Consider the following 20057-nt stretch of genomic DNA (forward strand, 5'->3'; position numbering starts at 1 on the left):
TGCTCTGTTTAGTGTACTAATTTTAATAAAAAAAAGTACCAACTGGGCATTTGCAGTTTCTCTTCTGATTCAACGAAAAACAAAAATTAAAGAAAAATGAATTGCGATTAGTAAACGTGCACCAGTTGACTGTTAGTGTAGTTGATGAGCATGGTGACTCTGCCAGTGGTATCATCTCTCACAATCCTGGAGAATTTAGTCAAATTAAATTACGTCGCCATATAGCTAATTTTATCAAAAATAGCCTCTGAACATGACCCTAATAATAAAATGCCATTACTAATAGACAGTTTACATTATGCTAAACATTGTTGTGCTGCAACCGCTGCTCCCTCGAGACCAAATCCGTATTTGATGACACTTCCTGTACTAGCCTTATCATGTGAAAGTCTCTTCACCTGTTTGTAACAGCTTCAACATACATCCATACGAGTCTTGGGCTTCCCTATAAAGGCCCCCCTGCCCCTTCCCTCCCCTCCTCCCAGTACCTCCCCCTGTTATCAAACTGTTTATTCCTTAATGTCTGAGTATAGGTCTATCAATCAGTTTCTTGTTTTAGTAAGGTGTGCCATAAATTTCCCCCAAATATGATTCAGTATCTCATTAGTTAATAAAAGGGAAATAGTCTGAATCCTTCAGTTACTACATATTAATTTCTTAGTTTCTGTTTCGTTGGTGAATGTGAAGCCAAACTGTACTGTTTTGCTCTTCCATGATTATGTGCAGAACTGTTTGGGACCAAGTTACTAGTGTGTTTCTGAAGTGCACAGCAGACTTGTAGTTGAATGTATTTAATATGGTAATGAGATCTGGTTTTTAAAGATTCCGATGCAACCACTTGTCGTTATTATCCTTACAACCCTTTTCTTTATTCTGTAAATTGTCTCCTGTCATGCCAAGTGCATGCGAGAGTATACCTGGAGGAAAGTAGCCTACATCATCACAAGCCACTGGCTGTTACACACTTACCCTAAGGACCTAACACGCGGATGACCTTCTCATCGCCAGTATCTTCGTGTTTTGGTTCAAGTTGCAGGTAGGCACTACTGCACACATATGGCCAACATTCAGGATTTTCCATTATTTGTTTGGCCATAGAAAGTATCAGATTTCAATTTTCTGCCTTGACACGCGACAGTCAGTATGGCGGAAACAGCTACTTTCAGCATATCCAATATGTCACTACATACACACATTAGTAAGCATGTCTCACACACACACACACACACACACACACACACACACACACACACACACACACACACATACACACACAAAACCTGAATGATCCCAAAAAAGAAAACAAAATTACAGCAGTCTACTACACTAACAAAAACCACAGGGATCAGATATTTCCCTTGACCTTTATAGGTCAACCGAACCGCAGTTGTCAATACCAAAACCCAACATCTACAATTGCGAAAAATGTAATCTGACATTTCCCTTGACTTATACAGCGCAACTGCAACTATTGATACTGAATGATTAACACGTATAACTACGAAAAATGTAATTGGGCATTTCACTTGACCTATATAGTGCAACTGCAGCTGTCAGTACCAAAAATCCAACGCCTGCAACTATGAAGAATAGGACTCAAACCCTAACGTCTCAACAGCCCAAAAATGACATCACTACATCAAATAAAACACAGTCAACCTACCATAAACACACAAAACATTACAGATACTATAAAATAAACACCAAACAAAAATTACTTACAGGAAACAGAATCCAGCAATGTGATCTAGGTTGTCCCCCCCCCCCCCACACACACACACACAAAAAGCTCCTAAACCACCATTAAGCAAATCCCAAACCATGCACACCACACGCCCCTGAAAAAACCGACAACAAATAAAAAACACAAATTAACCAAAATCAGTCAAGCCTTACAAAACAACAAAAACTGCCACCAACTGGTTCTCTACAACACAATCATCAAACAGTCCCGCCACCGACAAACCGCCCCATTAACTTCACAACCAGTACCCCCTCTGCCCAAAAAATTAATGCAAAAACAACCCCCGTAACTCATCACCCTCGACCTGTACGTCCTACCCACAGGCCTCATAAAATGTGAAAAATACAATTATCCCCAGGGATGCTCATTTGCCAGCAGTTCTCATCTAAATGAGATTTAACAACTAAATGCTCATAACCTCACTTTCCCAAACCCATGTAGACAAAATCCATCAGAAACTATATAGCTCCCCTCAATATATTCTTGATTAAAATGCACCAATTTGCCATTACTACGGCCCTCCAAAGTCGTAAAAACACAACAGCTCCCCACACCCACAAACCAATCTGAAAACTGCCCCTCCCATACTTCATCGTATTGAACTGAGACTTGTCAATATGAACAACCACACCTGGCCTGTCAAACTTCTCCTTATAATTAGCATACTCAGAACAAACCTCTCGACAGAAAGAAAGCCAGTCCAACACCATTCTCTCTCTCTCGCACCAGTCTCATGTACATCATCATCGTCATCATCATCATTTAAGACTGATTATGCCTTTAAGCGTTCAGTCTGGAGCGTAGCCCCCTTATAAAATTACTCCATGATCCTCTATTCAGTGCTAACATTGGTGCCTCTTCTGATGTTAAACCTATTACTTCAAAATCATTCTCAATCGAATCCAGGTACCTTCTCCTTGGTCTGCCCCGACTCCTCCTACCCTCTACTGCTGAACCCATGAGTCTCTTGGGTAACCTTGCTTCTCCCATGCGTGTAACATGACCCCACCATCTAAGCCTGTTCGCCCTGACTGCTACGTCTATAGAGTTCATTCCCAGTTTTTCTTTGATTTCCTCATTGTGGACACCCTCCTGCCATTGTTCCCATCTACTAGGACTTGCAATCATCCTAGCTACTTTCACATCTGTAACCTCAACCTTGTTGATAAGGCAACCTGAATCCACCCAGCTTTCGCTCCCATACAACAAAGTTGGTCGAAAGATTGAACGGTGCACAGATAACTTAGTCTTGGTACTGACTTCCTTCTTGCAGAAGAGAGTATATCGTAGCTGAGCGCTCACTGCATTAGCTTTGCTACACCTCGCTTCCAGTTCTTTCGCTGTGTTGCCATCCTGTGAGAATATGCATCCTAAGTACTTGAAACCGTCCACCTGTTCTAACTTTGTTCCTCCTATTTGGCACTCAATCCGTTTATATTTCTTTCCCACTGACATTACTTTCGTTTTGGAGATGCTAATCTTCATACCATAGTCCTTACATTTCTGATCCAGCTCTGAAATATGGCTTTGCAAACTTTCAATCGAATCTACCATCACAACTGGGTCATCCGCATGTGCAAGACTGCTTATTTTGTGTTCACATATCTTAATCTCACCCAGCCAGTCTATTGTTTTCAACATATGATCCATAAATAATATGAACAACAGTGGAGACAGGTTGCAGCCTTGTCTTACCCCTGAAACTACTCTGAACCATGAGCTCAATTTACCGTCAACTGTAACTGCTGCCTGACTATCCATGTAAAGACCTTTAATTGCTTGCAAAAGTTTGCCTCCTATTCCATAATCTCGTAGAACAGACAATAACTTCCTCCTAGGAACCTGGTCATATACCTTTTCTAGATCTATAAAGCACAGATACAATTCCCTGTTCCACTCATAACACTTCTCCATTATTTGCCGTAAGCTAAAGATCTGGTCCTGACAACCTCTGAGGCCTAAACCCAAACTGATTTTCATTCAATTGGTCCTCAACTAATACTCGCACTTTCCTTTCAACAATACCTGAGAAGATTTTACCCACAACGCTGATTAAAGAGATACCTCTGTAGTTGTTACAATCTTTTCTGTTTCCATGTTTAAAGATTGGTGTGATTACTGCTTTTGTCCAGTCTGATGGAACCGGTCCCGACTCCCAGGCCATTTCAATTATCCTGTGTAGCCATTTAAGACCTGACATTCCACTGTATTTGATGAGTTCAGACTTAATTTCATCCACCCCAGCTGCTTTATTGCACTGCAATCTACTGACCATTTTCTCCACTTCCTCAAATGTGATTCTATTTCCATCATCATTCCTATCCCATTCTACCTCGAAATCTGAAACATTACTGATCGTATTTTCACCTACACTGAGCAACTCTTCAAAATATTCTCTCCATCTGCCCAAGGCATCCACAGGATTCACCAGCAGTTTTCCTGACCTGTCCAAAATACTTGTCATTTCCTTCTTACCTCCCTTTCGAAGACTGCTAATTACACTTCAGAATGGTTTTCCAGCAGCTTGACCCATAGTCTCCAACCTGTTTCCAAAGTCTTCCCAAGATTTCTTCTTGGATGCTGGAATTATCTGTTTGGCTTTGTTTCTTTCTTCAACATAACTTTCTCTGTCTACCTGAGTTCTAGTATGTAGCCATTTTTGATACGCCTTCTTTTTCCTTTTACAGGCTGCCTTGACTGTGTCATTCCACCAAGCTGTTTGCTTCATCCTACTTTTACACACTACTGTTCCAAGACATTTTTTAGCCACTTCTAGTACTGTGTCCCTGTACCTTGTCCATTCCTTTTCCAATGACTGTAATTGACTGCATTCAACTAACTGGTACCTTTCTGAGATCGCTGTTATGTAATTGTGCCTGATTTCCTTATCCTGAAGTTTCTCCACTCTTATCCTCCTACATATGGACCTGACCTCCTGCACTTTCGGCCTGACAATCTCAATTTCACTGCAGATTAAATAATGATCAGTGTCATCAAAGAATCCCCTGAATACACGTGTGTCCCTCACAGCCTTCCTGAATTCCTGATCTGTTATTATATAGTCAATGACAGATCTGGTTCCCCTGCCTTCCCAAGTATACCGGTGAATGGTCTTATGTTTAAAAAAGGAGTTTGTGATTACTAAGCCCATACTGGCACAGAAATCCAAGAGTTGTTTTCCATTCCTGTTGGCCTCCATATCCTCTCCAAATTTACCCATAACCTTTTCATACCCTTCTGTTCGATTTCCAATCCTGGCATTAAAATCACCCATGAGCAGAACACTGTCCTTGTCCTTTACTCTAACAACTACATCACTGAGTGCATCATAAAAACTATCCATCTTATCTTGAGCTGTCCCTTCACAATGTGAATATCCTGACGCAATCCTAATTTTCTTGCTAGACACTGTCAAATCTATCCGCATCAGTCATTCGTTTACATACCTTATTGCAACTACGCCAGGTTCCATTTCTTTCCTGATGTAAAGCCCTACACCCCATTGTGCTATTCCTGCTTTGACTCCTGACAGGTAGACCTTGTATTCTCCCACTTCCTCTTCTTTCTCACCCCTTACCCGAATGTCACTAACAGCTAAAACGTCCAGCCCCATCTTACTTACAGCCTCTGCCAGCTCTACCTTCTTCCCAGAGTAGCCCCCATTGACATTAATAGCTCCCCACCTCATTACCATTTGTTTGCCAAATCGTATCTTGGGAGTCCCTGGTTTGTCAGTTAGAGGTGGGACTCAGTCACCTCCAAAGGTCCGAGGCATTTTGCTCTGATTGTTGCCAGCATCATAGTTAAAGTACCAGGGAAGCAGGTTGCTAGCCTTACTTGCCCTGAGTCCCATTGGGTTTTACCCCTAACGGTTGAGGGACTAACCGGTGGATTTGGTGGTCCTTGCCGTATGAGCACAAAGGTGACCACGACTCAGAATATGTCAGAGATGCCCAGCCTTATTCCAAAGTAACTGGTATCAGGACCACTTACTTGGCCACTCATACGTTGCCCGTGGTTTATCAGCTAGGACATGACTACAGGAACCCACACCATGAACCACAGTCTCATGTACACACACAAAAAAATAAAATAAATTGATATTATGAAATTTCTTTCATTCTTTGTTGGGCTAGAAATTTTTCGACCCTGCCCCCCTCGTATTCAGTCTTTAAACTAAAACCACTCTTTATTGTGTCAGCTGACTGAGCTATCCAGTCATTCTCCTGAGTGAAACTAGTCTGTAGTACTTTCATCAGTTGAACTAAAGTAGTGGCATACAACCAGGGCACACACATCTCCAGAGGCTAGCTCTACCCTCAGAATTATGTGAAGACACCTTGATGTACACCAAAGTTAAAATAATATCAGACGATGGAAAGACCTGGTAGGAATATCAACTATGTAGCTCCAGGCAGGAGTAACAACAATGTAGGAAAAGATAGATTGCTACTTACCATAAAGAAGACACATGAAGTTAGACATGCACAGTTAAGACACTTAAGTACAACTTTTGGCTGCAGGTTTTATCAGTAAAGCGCACACACACACACACACACACACACACACACACACACACACACACACACACCTGCGCGCGTGCGCAACTGCAGCAACTCAGGTTGGAATGCATTCTGTCTCTTTTACTGACGAAGGCTGTGACCAAAAGCTTTATGTAAGTGTCTTTTAATTGTGCCTGTCTGCAACTTAACATGTTTTCTTTACAGTAAGTGGCAATCTGTCTTTTTCCCACATTGTTGAAGTTAGAATAAAGAGTTATACATATCAATTTAATTATGTACTCAATAGACTATTCTTTTCATCACTTACGATTGATTATTGTATTGCTGTGGTTCAGGATGCAAACGAACATGTAACTAATTGAGTTGATGTATTGTTAGGGGTACAAAGTTGAGCATTAAAGTTCCCTTAAGTATACGTGAAGAAGAAAGGAACATTGCCAAAATTGAGCAAATGTTTGCATTTCATTTTACCATAAAGGTGTGATGATGTCCATTAATTAAAAATTGAATTTAGCCATGTCAGATTGTGTGTGCGTTCCATGTGATCCATGTAGTGAAATCTCTTGGACCCAGAGTCTGTGTGAAAACATTGCTATAAGAGACATATTCGTCAAAGACTTGTCATTAGATTTTCTCACATTGAGTGAAACTACTCACATCCGGAGTGAGTGAAAATTGTAAATGCAGGTGACGTGGCTGCAGACAGCTTTCTCATTTAACCGAAAAAACTAAAAAACTGACTGAAGAACAAAACGACTGGTCAGTCAGTTGTCAAAACTATTCATGTAACAAGTTTGTTTGCGTGGTCATCTGCCGCAGCAAGCACAGAATTACTTGTTTTGTAAATAAAACTGCCTTTTCTTGCTGCAGCTTAATTTATTTTTCCCAGACACGTTTCGCCTTTTTCTTGCTCTAAGGCATCTTCAGTGAGCTCTATAATGATACAGTTATGTTGTTTTTAGTTTATCAAACAGTTCACTTTGCATTTTCTTACGTAAATAAGTAATTACTTAATTTGCTGGGCTCTGCACTTCGTCTCATCTGGTCTGGATATCACACTACCACTTTATTTCCGAAACATAACCACAATTTTGTATTCCTAACTTTCTCACACTGTTCACCGTGTTTCTCCTTTTTTTGTGATGTACTGTTACTCGTTTTGCCACTAGTTATAGCTATTTGTTCGAACAATGATTTTAAAAATGTGAACATCGTCGGGCGCTGATAACCTCGTTGTTGTGCGCCCTAAAACACTAATAATCATCATTGTCATCATCGTAACTTCTTTATGTATTTCCTCCTTTTTGTTTTGTTTACCTGTATGTTGCCAACCTAACAAACAAAGTATACGTTGAAAACTAACTTCTGCGCACGCGCTTGTGTGTGTGTGTGTGTGTGTGTGTGTGTGTGTGTTATATATATATATATATATATATATATATATATATATATATATATATGACTTACCAAATGAAAGTGCTGGCAGGTCGACAGACACACAAACGAACACAAACATACACACAAAATTCAAGCTTTCGCAACAAACTGTTGCCTCATCAGGAAAGAGGGAAGGAGAGGGAAAGACGAAAGGATGAGGGTTTTAAGGGAGAGGGTAAGGAGTCATTCCAATCCCGGGAGCGGAAAGACTTACCTTAGGGGAAAAAAGGACGGGTATACACTCGCGCACACACACACATATCCATCCGCATATACACAGACACAAGCAGACATTTTTTTCCCCCTAAGGTAAGTCTTTCCGCTCCCGGGATTGGAATGACTCCTTACCCTCTCCCTTAAAACCCACTTCCTTTCATCTTTCCCTCTCCTTCCCTCTTTCCTGACGAAGCAACCGTTTGTTGCGAAAGCTAGAATTTTGTGTGTATGTTTGTGTTTGTTTGTGTGTCTATCGACCTGCCAGCGCTTTTGTTTGGTAAGTCTCATCACTTTCTTTCTTTTTAGATATATTTTTTCCACGTGGAATGTTTCCCTCTGTTATATATATATATATATATATATATATATATATATATAAGAGAGAGAGAGGGGGGGGGGGTGCTTTGAGTTATAGAGCATTGAATATGAATGTAATAGCTGTTTTGGTTGCAATGTTCTGTGGAGTGGCTCATGGACAAGTGAGTGAAAAGTGTTGGGTGATATTGTTATTATGATAATGATAATATTAGTCTTCTTTAGGAACGTTATTCCATTATTTTATCTGTAAGTGTAAACAATGAATTGTTCGGCATGTGTACTTGATCATTCAACAGGGTTTTTCTTTCTGCTTTGGTTTTCTCTGTGGTAATTTCCCTGTATGGCTAGGTGTTTTTTTTTTATTGTTGATTCTAATTGTTTTCACTTCTCCAGTGGTTGGTTTGCACGGTTATGTTCTCTTAGGTGTTCTGCTAATGTGAAGTGGTTTGTCCCATACTTCCAGACTCTCATGTGTTCTTTGTGTCTGACATCAAATGTTCTACCAGTTTGTCGTATGCATCTCGCTTCAAAAGTTATACACTGTAGTTGATATATACCTGCTTTCTGGTATTTGTCTGTTTTTTGTAAGTTTTGGGGCATATTTTTATATAAAACCCTCTCTTGTGAATGTTATGTTTATTCCCTGTCTTTTGAAAATGTTGGTGATTTTATGTGAGAGTTTGCAGAACACCACAGACAACACCACACAAGAACCAAACACAAACACTCAGTACCATAACAACCATACAGAACAATCAGAAAAAGATGGGGAAAAAACCACAAGATGGTAGACAATGACATACAAACACAAACTCACACATAAAATCACCAACATTTTCAAATGGCAGGGAATAAACATAGCACACACAGGAGACAGTTCTATACAAAAATACATCCCAAAACTGACAAAAAACAGACACATGTACCAGAAAGCAGGTATGTCAACTACAGTGTGGCACTTGTGAAGGCAGGTGCATAGGACAAACAGAGGAAACATTTGATGTCAGACACAAAGAAAACATGATAGCCTGGAAGTATGGGACAAAACCCTTCACATTTGCAGAACACCTAAGAGAACATAACCACAAATCAACCACTGGAGAAGACGTGAAAATAATTAGAATCAATGATTAAAAAAAACACCACTGAACACTGCAAGGAAATTACCACATGCAGAAAACCAAAGCAGAAAGGAAAACCCTGTTGAATGATAAAGTACACTCGCCAAATAATTCATTAAATAATGGGATAATGCTCCTGGAGAGGATTAATATCATAGTAGTAGTAGTAGTAGTAGTAGTAGTAGTAGTAGTAGTAGTAGTAGTAGATGATGATGATGATGATGATGATGATGATGATGATACCCAACACTTTTCACTCACTTGTCCATGAACCCCTCCACAGAACATTGAAACCAAAAGTTTCAACCACACTCTAACAGTTATTACATTCATATTCAGTGCTCTTAAACTCAAACGAGCAACCCCTCCGCGCGCGCACACAAACTTAACCAAAAAAAAGAAGAAAAGAAACATCCTGAACAGTGTGAAAAAGTTTGGAATACAAACTTGTGCTTATATTTTGGAAATAATGTGGTAGTGCAATCTCTGGACCAGATGAGAGGAAACACACATCCCAGCGAACTGTAAGCAATTACTTATTTACGTAAGAAAATGAAAAGTGAACTGTTTGATAATCTAACAGTAACGAAACTGTACTGTTATAGATCCCATTGAAGATACCTTAGAGTAACAAAAAGGCGAAATGTGTCTGGGATATATAATTTAAGTTGCATCAAGAGAAGGCGGTTTTATTTACAAAATAAGTATATAATATTCATGTTCTCATCATTTGCTATCTTAATTCCTTTCTTTACTGTACAATTCCATTTATGAAGAATAAAGTCAGTGTAAATATTAAAAACAGCAGGAGATAGTCCACACCCTTGGCTTTCACCTTAGTTAATAATTATATCTTCTGTCTGATCACTGTCTGTGTTTGTTTCAGTTGATGACTATTAACTTCAGAGAAGTTCGTAATCTTATTATACATAAATGATCTAGGAAGGCGTGAAGTTATTACTCTTAGCAGGTCCCCACTGGGAAATTTTTCAGAAGTAGTCAAAAAAATTGAAACCATATTAAACTTTAAGATTTCAATATCAATTAACTATTGTAGACAACATAACTCCAAATTGTCTGTCAACTAGGAAAGCCAAAGGAATAGTTAATGAAATCGCACCACAAACTTTCAGAAGGAAACTACAAAAGCATCAGCTAGGATTAAGTAATGGATGCAAATTCCAGGTTCAACACATTTCTAAGTAAATTTGTCTGTGCCCTTCACAGCTGTGTCCCAATGAAAATCATGACTTATCGTACCAGTGGTCGGTCATAGGAACTGTGGATGAGAAGACATTGAAGTATCATTGAACAACTGTACCATATGGAGAGAATAAGTACAGATGTGCAGCTGCTTTCAAATTATGAAAAGTATGGTAAAACTCTAGACCAGGGCCAGGGGCGAACTTACATGTTCTGTGCAGCAGTGTTTTCAGCACTCGCTGCGAGGTGAGCTAGGAAGAAAAGAGGGTGTGTCAGCTGCAGGTTCTATGCAGCTGGTGAGAGAGCAGCAAGCAGATGCCTTGTTTTGAAGCATATTGTCACATTATCACGTCAGTATGTCACAGCCTCTGAAATCATAACATATTGGAAAAAATGGGCATATATTTTGACAACCAAGATTATTAATTTAATTTACGCCATGGTATTAAATCCCATCCTAACCACAAATGCATAATTTGTGGCATATTCAGAAGAAAAAAATTGACAACAAAGATTATTCATTTAATTTTATGAGTCAAACTCTTGTGTTCCAACTGAACCTAGGCTTTGAGCTAAGCTGTCTGTCACCATAACCAGGTGTTTTAGTTTTCACATTCATTGCCTTTGCCAGTCACATTGTAACCAAATTGTCATCCCAACTGAACCACAATCTCATAATTTGACATACTCAAAGAAGTAAAAAAAAATTGTAACAATGAAGATTATAAATTTAATCTGTGCCCTTGGGTCCCAGCCTAACCACAAACTTGGAAATTGGGATATGTCCAGAAAAAAGCTTAATATTTGTGATAAGCAGGAGTATAAATTTCACTTATTTGCACTTGTCAGTGAAATTTAAAATACTGCTTATCATAAATATTCGACTATTGCAGTTGCAACTGGGCCATTATGTCCAAACTTAACAACCTTATAATTCATGATACATTCGGGGAAAAACAAATACTTGTGATGACACTAAAGAAAATGGTTTTCTATTTCGCTATTAAAAATACGTTGCTTCTTTTCTCTCCTGTCATGTAGCCAACCTTTGAGCAGTCGAGCCGGCCGGGGTGGCAGAGCGGTTCTAGGCACTACAGTCTGGAACCGTGGGACTGCTACGGTCGCAGGTTCGAATCCTGCCTCAGGCATGGATGTGTGTGATGTCCTTAGGTTAGTTAGGTTTAAGTAGTTCTAGGGAACTGATGACCTCAGAAGTTAAAGTCCTGTAGTGCTCAGAGCCATTTGAACCATTTTGAGCAGTCGAGAAACTGCCATAACTGCTGCTAGCCGTGATCTAGACTATTGTTGAAGGTATTGTTCTTTATTGAGAAAAGTTATAAGATGAAACCAGAGGGCTTGCGGATAATAACAGATTTTTAACTCTGAAATTAAAATGAAATTAGAAGAAAAGCCAGAAAGTCTGTCAGGGAATGAGACACTGCAGTATTTAAAGATAATAATGATGAAATATTAAATGATTCCATACATCTAGCAAGCATATTTAGAAATTGAAGCCTAAATGTAACTGGGAGTTTAGGTACAGTCAGGCCAAAAGGTAAAGCATTGTAGTATATGCAACAGTCAGTACCACAAGCTTCCAGTCAGAGATTACTCAAGTTTCTTCCAGAGAAATTGGGTAAATAATTAACTCTCTTAAAAGTAAAAATTCTCAGTGGATTGATAGCATTTCAAACAAAATATTAAAAGCATATTCTTCAGGTATACCTGCTATACTCAGTCATATATATTTAATGCACCTCCTTCACAGGGTATCTCTCTAGATGTGCTAAACTATGCCATTATTAGACACCTCTATGAGAAAGACAGTAAGGCAGGTTTTAATAACTGTTGACCTGTTACATTATTAACTTATTTCTCAAAAAATTTGGAAAAAGGGTATGCATTTGAGACTGGTTAAGAATATTTGCAAATAGGAGTCAGTCGCAGTTTGTACTCCAGAAGGGCGTATCCATTGAACATGCAGTCTACCATTTTCATTTTGCTGACGATTTATGAAAATATCTGGCTGGAATTTGTTGTGCTCTGTCCACAGCATTTAACTACCTGCAAATCACAACATTCTGTTTGAGAAATGTAAACTCTTTGACTTTCTAAGTAGAATAAATAAATGTTTAATTTCATATTTAACTGATAGGAAGCAAAGGGTCGTGTTAAATAACTCGTACAGCTGTCGTGATGAATCTCCATCTGAGTGAGGACACATTGTTACTGGAATGCCACAGGGTACATTTCTGGGATCACTCCTGTTCTTGTTATATATAAATGACCTTCCACCTTCGACTGATAAGCTTTCCTGATGATCTATCTATCATAATAAAGGCCAACATAGCTACAACAATGGGAAATGCAGAAATGAAATATCCAGAAACATTATTTGTTCTCAGCAAATGGTCTGTCACTTATTATGAAAAGAAGAGACTACTACTCAACATTTAGCAGAGATGTCGAGTCGCAGACAGGCACAACAAAAAGCCTACTAAACACACAAGCTTTCTGCCAGGAGGCCTTCTTCCGAAATTGACTACATACATACATCTATCCACATTCAAGGAAATCCAGCTCTCGCATATGTGACCACCATCTCTGGCTGTTGTGGCCAGAGCAGAGCCTATCCCCGGTAGCCAGAGACAGTGGTCATGTGCGTGAGCTGTGTTCCAGTGAAGATGTGTGTGTACGTTGTCTATTTTGGAAGAAGGCCTTCTGGCCAAAAGCTTATGTGTTTAGTTTTTGTTGTGCCTATCTGCGATTCAACATCTCTGCTATATGGCGAGTAGCAATCTATCCTTTTCATAATATTGTCATTTTCTGTTCTGGATTTTCCATTATTTGATGTGGTCTATCATTTATCTTAGAAAAAAGAAAACACTGTTTAATCAATTCTACATACACAAAGAAATATCAGTAACAATACAGCATGAGGAAATACATAAAACCTATTGTCTAAAACTTATGGGAGATTTATATGATGTGGGCATTTTCGTTAAGTTATTCCTGAGCTGTCTATGATGATTACGTGTGTCGTAGTTGTGGCTTTCATTATCACATAAGCAATTGCTCTCTAGGCTATTAATTTATAAGGAGGTGGAATTATTGGAGGGAGAGAGAGTAGTATCTCAGATATTATTTAGGACAGTTTGCTCAACATTTCATGCAGTAGTTCCCATTTACTTGAAAATGATGACCTGTTTCCTACATTAATACTCAGTGAAATTCAGAGAGGAAATTACTGGCTATCACTTGCCATAAGGAGGTGAAATATTTAGTGCTGCCAGTAGTTATGCGCAAAAGTACAAGAACTATCCTAGCTTCTTGAACAGTTAATTCTTTTCTTGAGGAGGAGAGAGGGCTATGTTGAATGAGGTTAAAAAGAAAGGGAAGGTCACTCGGACCCCAGGATGAGATGGTTTGCCTAATGTAAGGGGGGAATTCTATTTTTGATACTACATTAATGTCTACAAGAGTTTGTACCCCTCCTTAGGTGTAGTTTGTGAAGCTAAGCTGTTAACCTACTCACTGGTAAAAAGCTGCCCTTGAAGTACTTCATTGACTTGTTACGTAATGAACTCCACCGTTTAATTTTAGTTTCATGAGCATCTTTAAAGATCTCTTTACATTGTTTCCAGTTTATGGATTAAAATTTCTTTTATTAAGCTATGCCAAGTTAAACAATATTATGGAGCATGATCTTATCAAATATTCACCTGCGTCACAGGTATTCTGAGCTCTTATCAGGCTTGCTTCACAGTCGAAGTATATATAGAATGGACTTTCTCATATTAAAAGTTCTCTACGTAGTTCTAGCTTATCATTTCAGTTGTACCTAGTACCATAACGAACTTGAGAATTGAGAAACTGGTTGAGTGATAGTCTGAAGCAGTAACACTGTGAAAATTTTGAAAATGTTTCCTGTCTTTTCCAGACTCTTAATTACCTAGCTCGTTTGATGGGACCTGTGGAACGAGTTTTACTATCATCCTTGTTGACTGTGTCTGGAGAAGGAATGTTTATAAACAAGACTGTGAGAGAGTTGTTGTTTGATGGTTACCAGGACCCAATACTGGATGTTGTAAATAAATTGAACACGTCTATTTCAATACCATTTAAGCAGTTTGGATACTTTGTTGATGTAAGTATGTACAAGCATCTTTGCATTTTGAATTTTCATTAGTACTAATCATGAAAGTTTAAATTATTACATTGAAGAATAAAGTTAGGTAATTAAAGTTTTGTTTGTTTGTAGGTGCAAGCCTGCAGTTGCAGTGCACATTGTAATACCCATGCCACAGACCAATACCAAATGCAACAGCAACCAAAGCAAAATAGTGCAGCCTATTGATGAATAGTAGTACTGTGCGTTAATTCATTATTGGGAGCAGTGGAAATTTTGCAGCTGTGTCAGGCCGATCCAGGCAGCTAAAGAAGTCCTAAGAATTGACATGACATGGTTGCAATATTTCCACTTCTGCCGAAAACGAATTACCAAATGACATCCCATTTTATCAATGAACCTCCTTTTTCTTTTCCTCCTGTAGCAACATGCTACAATACTGTGGCACAGGTACTTTGATGTGTACTTGTACTGCAAACGCATACCTGCAACGAGACAAACAGTTACGTAACTTTATTTCTTTATGTTTATGGCTGCTTCTCAAATTACTAAGTTGTTCATCCACTATAATGAGATGAAAATGCTCATTTCAACTTTGAAAATAAAGAAATTAATCATCTATAAGAGGCAGTCAAATTAAAAAAAAAAGACAGAGGGAAAAAAGTAAACGGTTCATTATTTCAAAAGTAATCACCATAACTGTTAAGACATTTATTCCACTGTGAGATAAGACAGCCAATGCTTTCATGGAAAAATGTTTCCAATTGCCTTCGGAACCATCAGTGTACCCAGGCATGCACCAGGGAGGTATTGACGCAGACATGCGATCTGACCTTTAGCGCTATGGTCGTACGTTCGGCCAGTGCTAAAATCGCCCGGTCAACGTCTCCTCTTCCTCCCGTCACCTCTAAGACGCAAGCACCTTCATCAGGCTAAGACACAGAAGTCAGATGCATGGACCTTCAAGAAGGAACCGTCCTGTGAAGACTTCCTACGTACCCCGAACTTCCAGCCTTCGACCAGTACTTTGACTAAACGACCCCTTCCAAGAAGGCTCATAGGAAGAAAAGTTCTCCTTCTCCGCCACGGCGCGTTTCTTCTCCTGCGCCACCCAGCGGTTGCCGCCCCAGGTCGTCATCCGTTTTGCCTGGCCGCACTGCTGGTAGCTGAACATCTGGCCGTTCACCAGTGGATGAAGCTTCCCCTCCCGACCATCTTAACATGGTGGCCGACGAACCTATTGTAAAAATGGACGATGACTCTCCACCTATTGATAGCGGCAGTGCAGTGCTTGCTCGAAGCCAGGCCCTCAGCGGCCTTAGAGGTGACCCCTTCTTGCTTCTCCTTTTTCTTCTCATGATGGCACTTCTTCATTGGAATATTTGCGGCATTAGCTCCAACCGAGAGGACTTAGTTGCTGCTACGCTTGCACTGTCCATTCGTAGTAGCTATCCAGTAAACGAAGCTACGCCCATGCGATCGTATTGACTTGGCACACTATACCTCTGTGCGTTTTGACCTACCCCCTGTGGCAGGTATTCCGGCTCATGGAGGGGTTATGTTGCTGCTCTGGGATGATACCTACTACGATCCCATCACATTGCACACCGATCTGCAGGCAGTTGCCGTCCGAATTACTCTCCCCACTTTCACATTTTCCGTTTGCACTGTTTACACTTCATCGTCTCCTGTTACTAGGGCAGACATGATGCAAATTATTGCTCAGCTACCTGCACCATTTTTGTTGACTGGAGACTTCAATGCTCACCATCTCCTTGGGGGCTTTCCAGCATCCTGCTTGAGAGGCTCCCTGTTAGCAGACCTTTTCAACCACCTCAATCTTGTCTGCCTCAATACTGGCTCCCCTACTTTTCTTTCGGACCCAACTCTCACCTATTCCCATTTAGATCTCTCTTTATGTACTACCAAACTTGTATGTCGGTTTGAGTGGTACGCTCTTTCTGATACGTATTCGAGCGACCTCTTCCCTTGTGTTATCCATCTCCTGCATCATACCCATCTCCATGCTCAACTAGTTGGAACATCTCTAAAGCAGACTAGGGGCTCTTCTCTTCCAGGGCAACATTTCAGGATCAAAACTTCACAAGCTGGGATAGTCGGGTCACACACCTCACGGAAGTCATTCTCACTGCTGCTGAATATTCCATCCCTCATACTACTTCTTCTCCATGTCCTGTACCGGTCCCCTGGTGGACTGCAGCATGTAGAGACGCTATACGTGCTCGTCGACGTGCTTTACGCACCTTTAAACGCCACCCTACGATGGTGAATTGTTTAATTATAAACGATTACGTGTGCAGTGTCCTCGTGTTATTAAAGAAAGCAAGGAAGCCAGCTGGGCTGCTTTCACAAACTCCTTCAACAGTTTCACTTCTTCTGTTGTCGGGAGTAGCCTGCGCTGGCTATCTGGCACTAAGGTCGCCTCACCAGTTTCTGGCTTGGCGGTCGCGAATGACGTCCTTGTGGCCCCTGAGGATGTCTCCAATGCCTTCGGCTGATTTTTCGCAGAGGTTTCAAGCTCCGCTCATTACCACTCTGCCTTCCACCCCCGAAAACAGGCAGAGGAGGCAAGGCCACGTAACTTCTGCTCCTCGAATCGTGAGTTATAATGCCTCATTCACCATGCGGGAACTCGAAAGTGCACTTGCCCGGTCACGGTCTTCCGCTCCGGGGCCTGATTCTATTCATGTTCAGATGCTGAAGAACCTGCGGGTAAAGGTTTTCTTCTTAGAACTTATAATCGCATCTGGATTGAGGGTCATGTTCCCACATGCTGGCGCGAATCTATTGTTTTCCCGATTCCTTAGCAGGGGAAGGACAAGCACTTGGCTTCCAGTTATCGACCCATTTCCCTTATCAGCTGTGTCTGTAAGGTGATGGAACGAATGGTTAACTCTCGTTTGGTTTGGCTGCTCGAATCTCAACGCCTGCTTACCAATGTACAATGTGGATTTCGTAGGCACCGCTCTGCCATTGACCATCTGGTTACCTTGTCGACCTTCATTATGAATAACTTCTTGCGGAAGTGCTAGACAGTGGCTGTGTTCTTTGATTTGGAGAAGGCTTACAACACCTGTTGGCGGGCGGGCATTCTCTGCACCATGCATACATGGGGTCTTCACGGTCGCCTCCCTCTTTTTATTCGTGCATTTTTACTGGATCGAAAGTTCAGGGTACGTGTGGGTTCTGTCCTGTCACACCTTTTGCCAGGAGAATGGGGTGCCACAGGGCTCAGTTTTGAGCGTTGCTCTCTTCGCCATAGTGATCAATCCAATAATGGACTGCCTCCCAGCTGATGTATCAGGCTCCCTTTTTGTGGACGATTTTACCATCTACTGCAGCGCGCAGCATACATGTTTCCTGGAGTGCTGTCTTTAGTGTTGTCTTTAGTGTTGTCTTGACCATCTCTACTCCTGGAGTGTCACCAATGGCTTCCGTTTTCCTGCCGACAAGGCGGTCTGTATTAACTTCTGGCGCTACAAAGAGTTTCTCCCACCGTCCTTACATCTCGGTCCCATTGCTCTCCCATTCATGGAGACAGCAAAATTTTTTGGTCTTACATTTGACAGGAAACTTAGCTGGTCTCCACATGTGTCATATTTGGCTGCTCGTTGTACCCGTTCCCTAAATGTCCTTATTCTCAGCAGTAAGTCATGGGGAGCGGATTGAACTGTCCTACTTCGCTTACATCAGTCGATCGGCCGCTCAAAGCTGGATTATGTATACTCCTCTGCACGGCCATCCATTTTACGCCGCCTCAACTCTATACGACATCGGGGGTTACGTCTTGTGATCGGAGCATTCTATACTAGTCTTGTCGAGAGTCTTCATGCTGAAGCCGGTGAATTGCCACTAACCTACCGGCACGATATACTGCTTTGTCGGTATGTCTGTCAGCTATTATCAATGCCTGACCACCCGTCTTATCGTTCCTTTTTTGACGACTCTCTCGACAGTCAATACGGGTTGTATGTATCTGCCCTGCTACCCCCTGGGGTTCGCTTTCATCACTTCCTTCAGCACCTTGATTTTCCACTCCCTGCAACCTTTAGAGTGGGTGAGAGCCAAACGCCACCTTGGCTCCAGGCTCAGGTTCGCGTTCACCTTGACCTCAGCTCGCTCCCAAAGGAGGTTACCCCAACTTCGGTATACCGCTCGCGGTTTGTCGAACTTCGTTCGAAGTTCATTAATACGATCTTCATTTATACAGATGGCTCTAAGACCAATGACGATGTCGGGTGTTCTTTTATTGTCGGAGCACACAGTTTCAAATACCGGCTCCATGGCCATTGTTCGGTCTTCACAGCTGAGCTATTTGCCCTCTGTCAGGTTGTTCTTTACATCCACCGCCACTGACATTCTGCTTATGTCATCTGCTCTGATTCCCTGAGCGCAATCCAGAGCCTCAGTGAGCCATATCTGGTTCACCCTTTCGTGCACCGGATCCTACGCTCTCTTCAGCAGCTGGCGGACGACGATTCTCCGGTTACCTTTATGTGGGTTCCTGGCCATAACGGTATTCCTGGGAACGAAGCTGCAGATGCTGCGGCCAAGGCTGCGGTCCTCCAGCCTCGGACAGCTTCTTGTTGTGTGCTTTCATCTGATTTTAGTAGGGTCATTTGTCAGCGCATTTTATCGCTGTGGCATGCTGATTGGTCTACACTTACTGAAAACAAGCTTCGAGCCTTGAAACCTCTCCCCACGGCTTGGACTACCTCTTCACGCCCTTCTCGGCGCGAGGAGGTCGTTATGGCCCGGTTACAGATTGGATAGTGCCGGTTCAGCCATCGCCATTTGCTGATGGCTGCGCTGGCGCCGTTCTGCCCATGTGGGCAATTGCTGATGGTACGCCATATTTTAATGTCCTGTCCGAATTTTAAAAGCACTGCGCATTGATCTTGGTCTGCCATGTACTGTGGATGAAATTTTAGTGGATGACCCAGGAGCAGCTGCTCGCGTTCTTCGTTTTATTCACTTGACAAACCTGTCTCAAGACATTTGATTCTGCTGTTTTCTTTTACTCTCTTGCCTCAGGGCTTCCCAACATTTTCAGCTGGAGAACCCCGTCTTCAGTCAAAAATCCATGGCGGACCCCTAGCCAGTCAAGAGCACAGTAACTTTAAATTTCAGAGCAAAACCCATGGGAACCGAAAGCTTCTTAATGTAAGCACCATGTTTCCATTGACCCCCCTACCCCCGAAGTATCAATAGTCTTTGGTCTAGAGATGAATGAAAACAACTTGAAATTAACGATCCAATTTGAATTCCCACTGTATCCAGACACTTACTAGGGAATTTACTTCCTTTGTTAAACACTCTATAGCCTGATTAAAATTACTTGATAA

At 41.3% G+C, this 20057-nt stretch overlaps 1 protein-coding gene across 5 annotated transcripts in view; it reads left to right on the forward strand.

Annotated features, from left to right (window-relative positions):
- LOC126194702 (protein croquemort-like) overlaps positions 1 to 20057 on the forward strand; it is a 185309-nt gene that overhangs the window by 110505 nt on the left and 54747 nt on the right. For all 5 annotated transcript variants that reach the window (XM_049932937.1, XM_049932933.1, XM_049932936.1 and 2 more), the window contains one exon: positions 14503 to 14709. In XM_049932937.1, the coding sequence (XP_049788894.1) occupies positions 14503 to 14709 (207 nt within the window). The remainder of the gene's footprint in view (positions 1 to 14502; positions 14710 to 20057) is intronic.

Source organism: Schistocerca nitens, chromosome 7, assembly GCF_023898315.1.
Source record: "Schistocerca nitens isolate TAMUIC-IGC-003100 chromosome 7, iqSchNite1.1, whole genome shotgun sequence".
In the NCBI taxonomy this organism is placed as follows: domain Eukaryota; kingdom Metazoa; phylum Arthropoda; class Insecta; order Orthoptera; family Acrididae; genus Schistocerca; species Schistocerca nitens.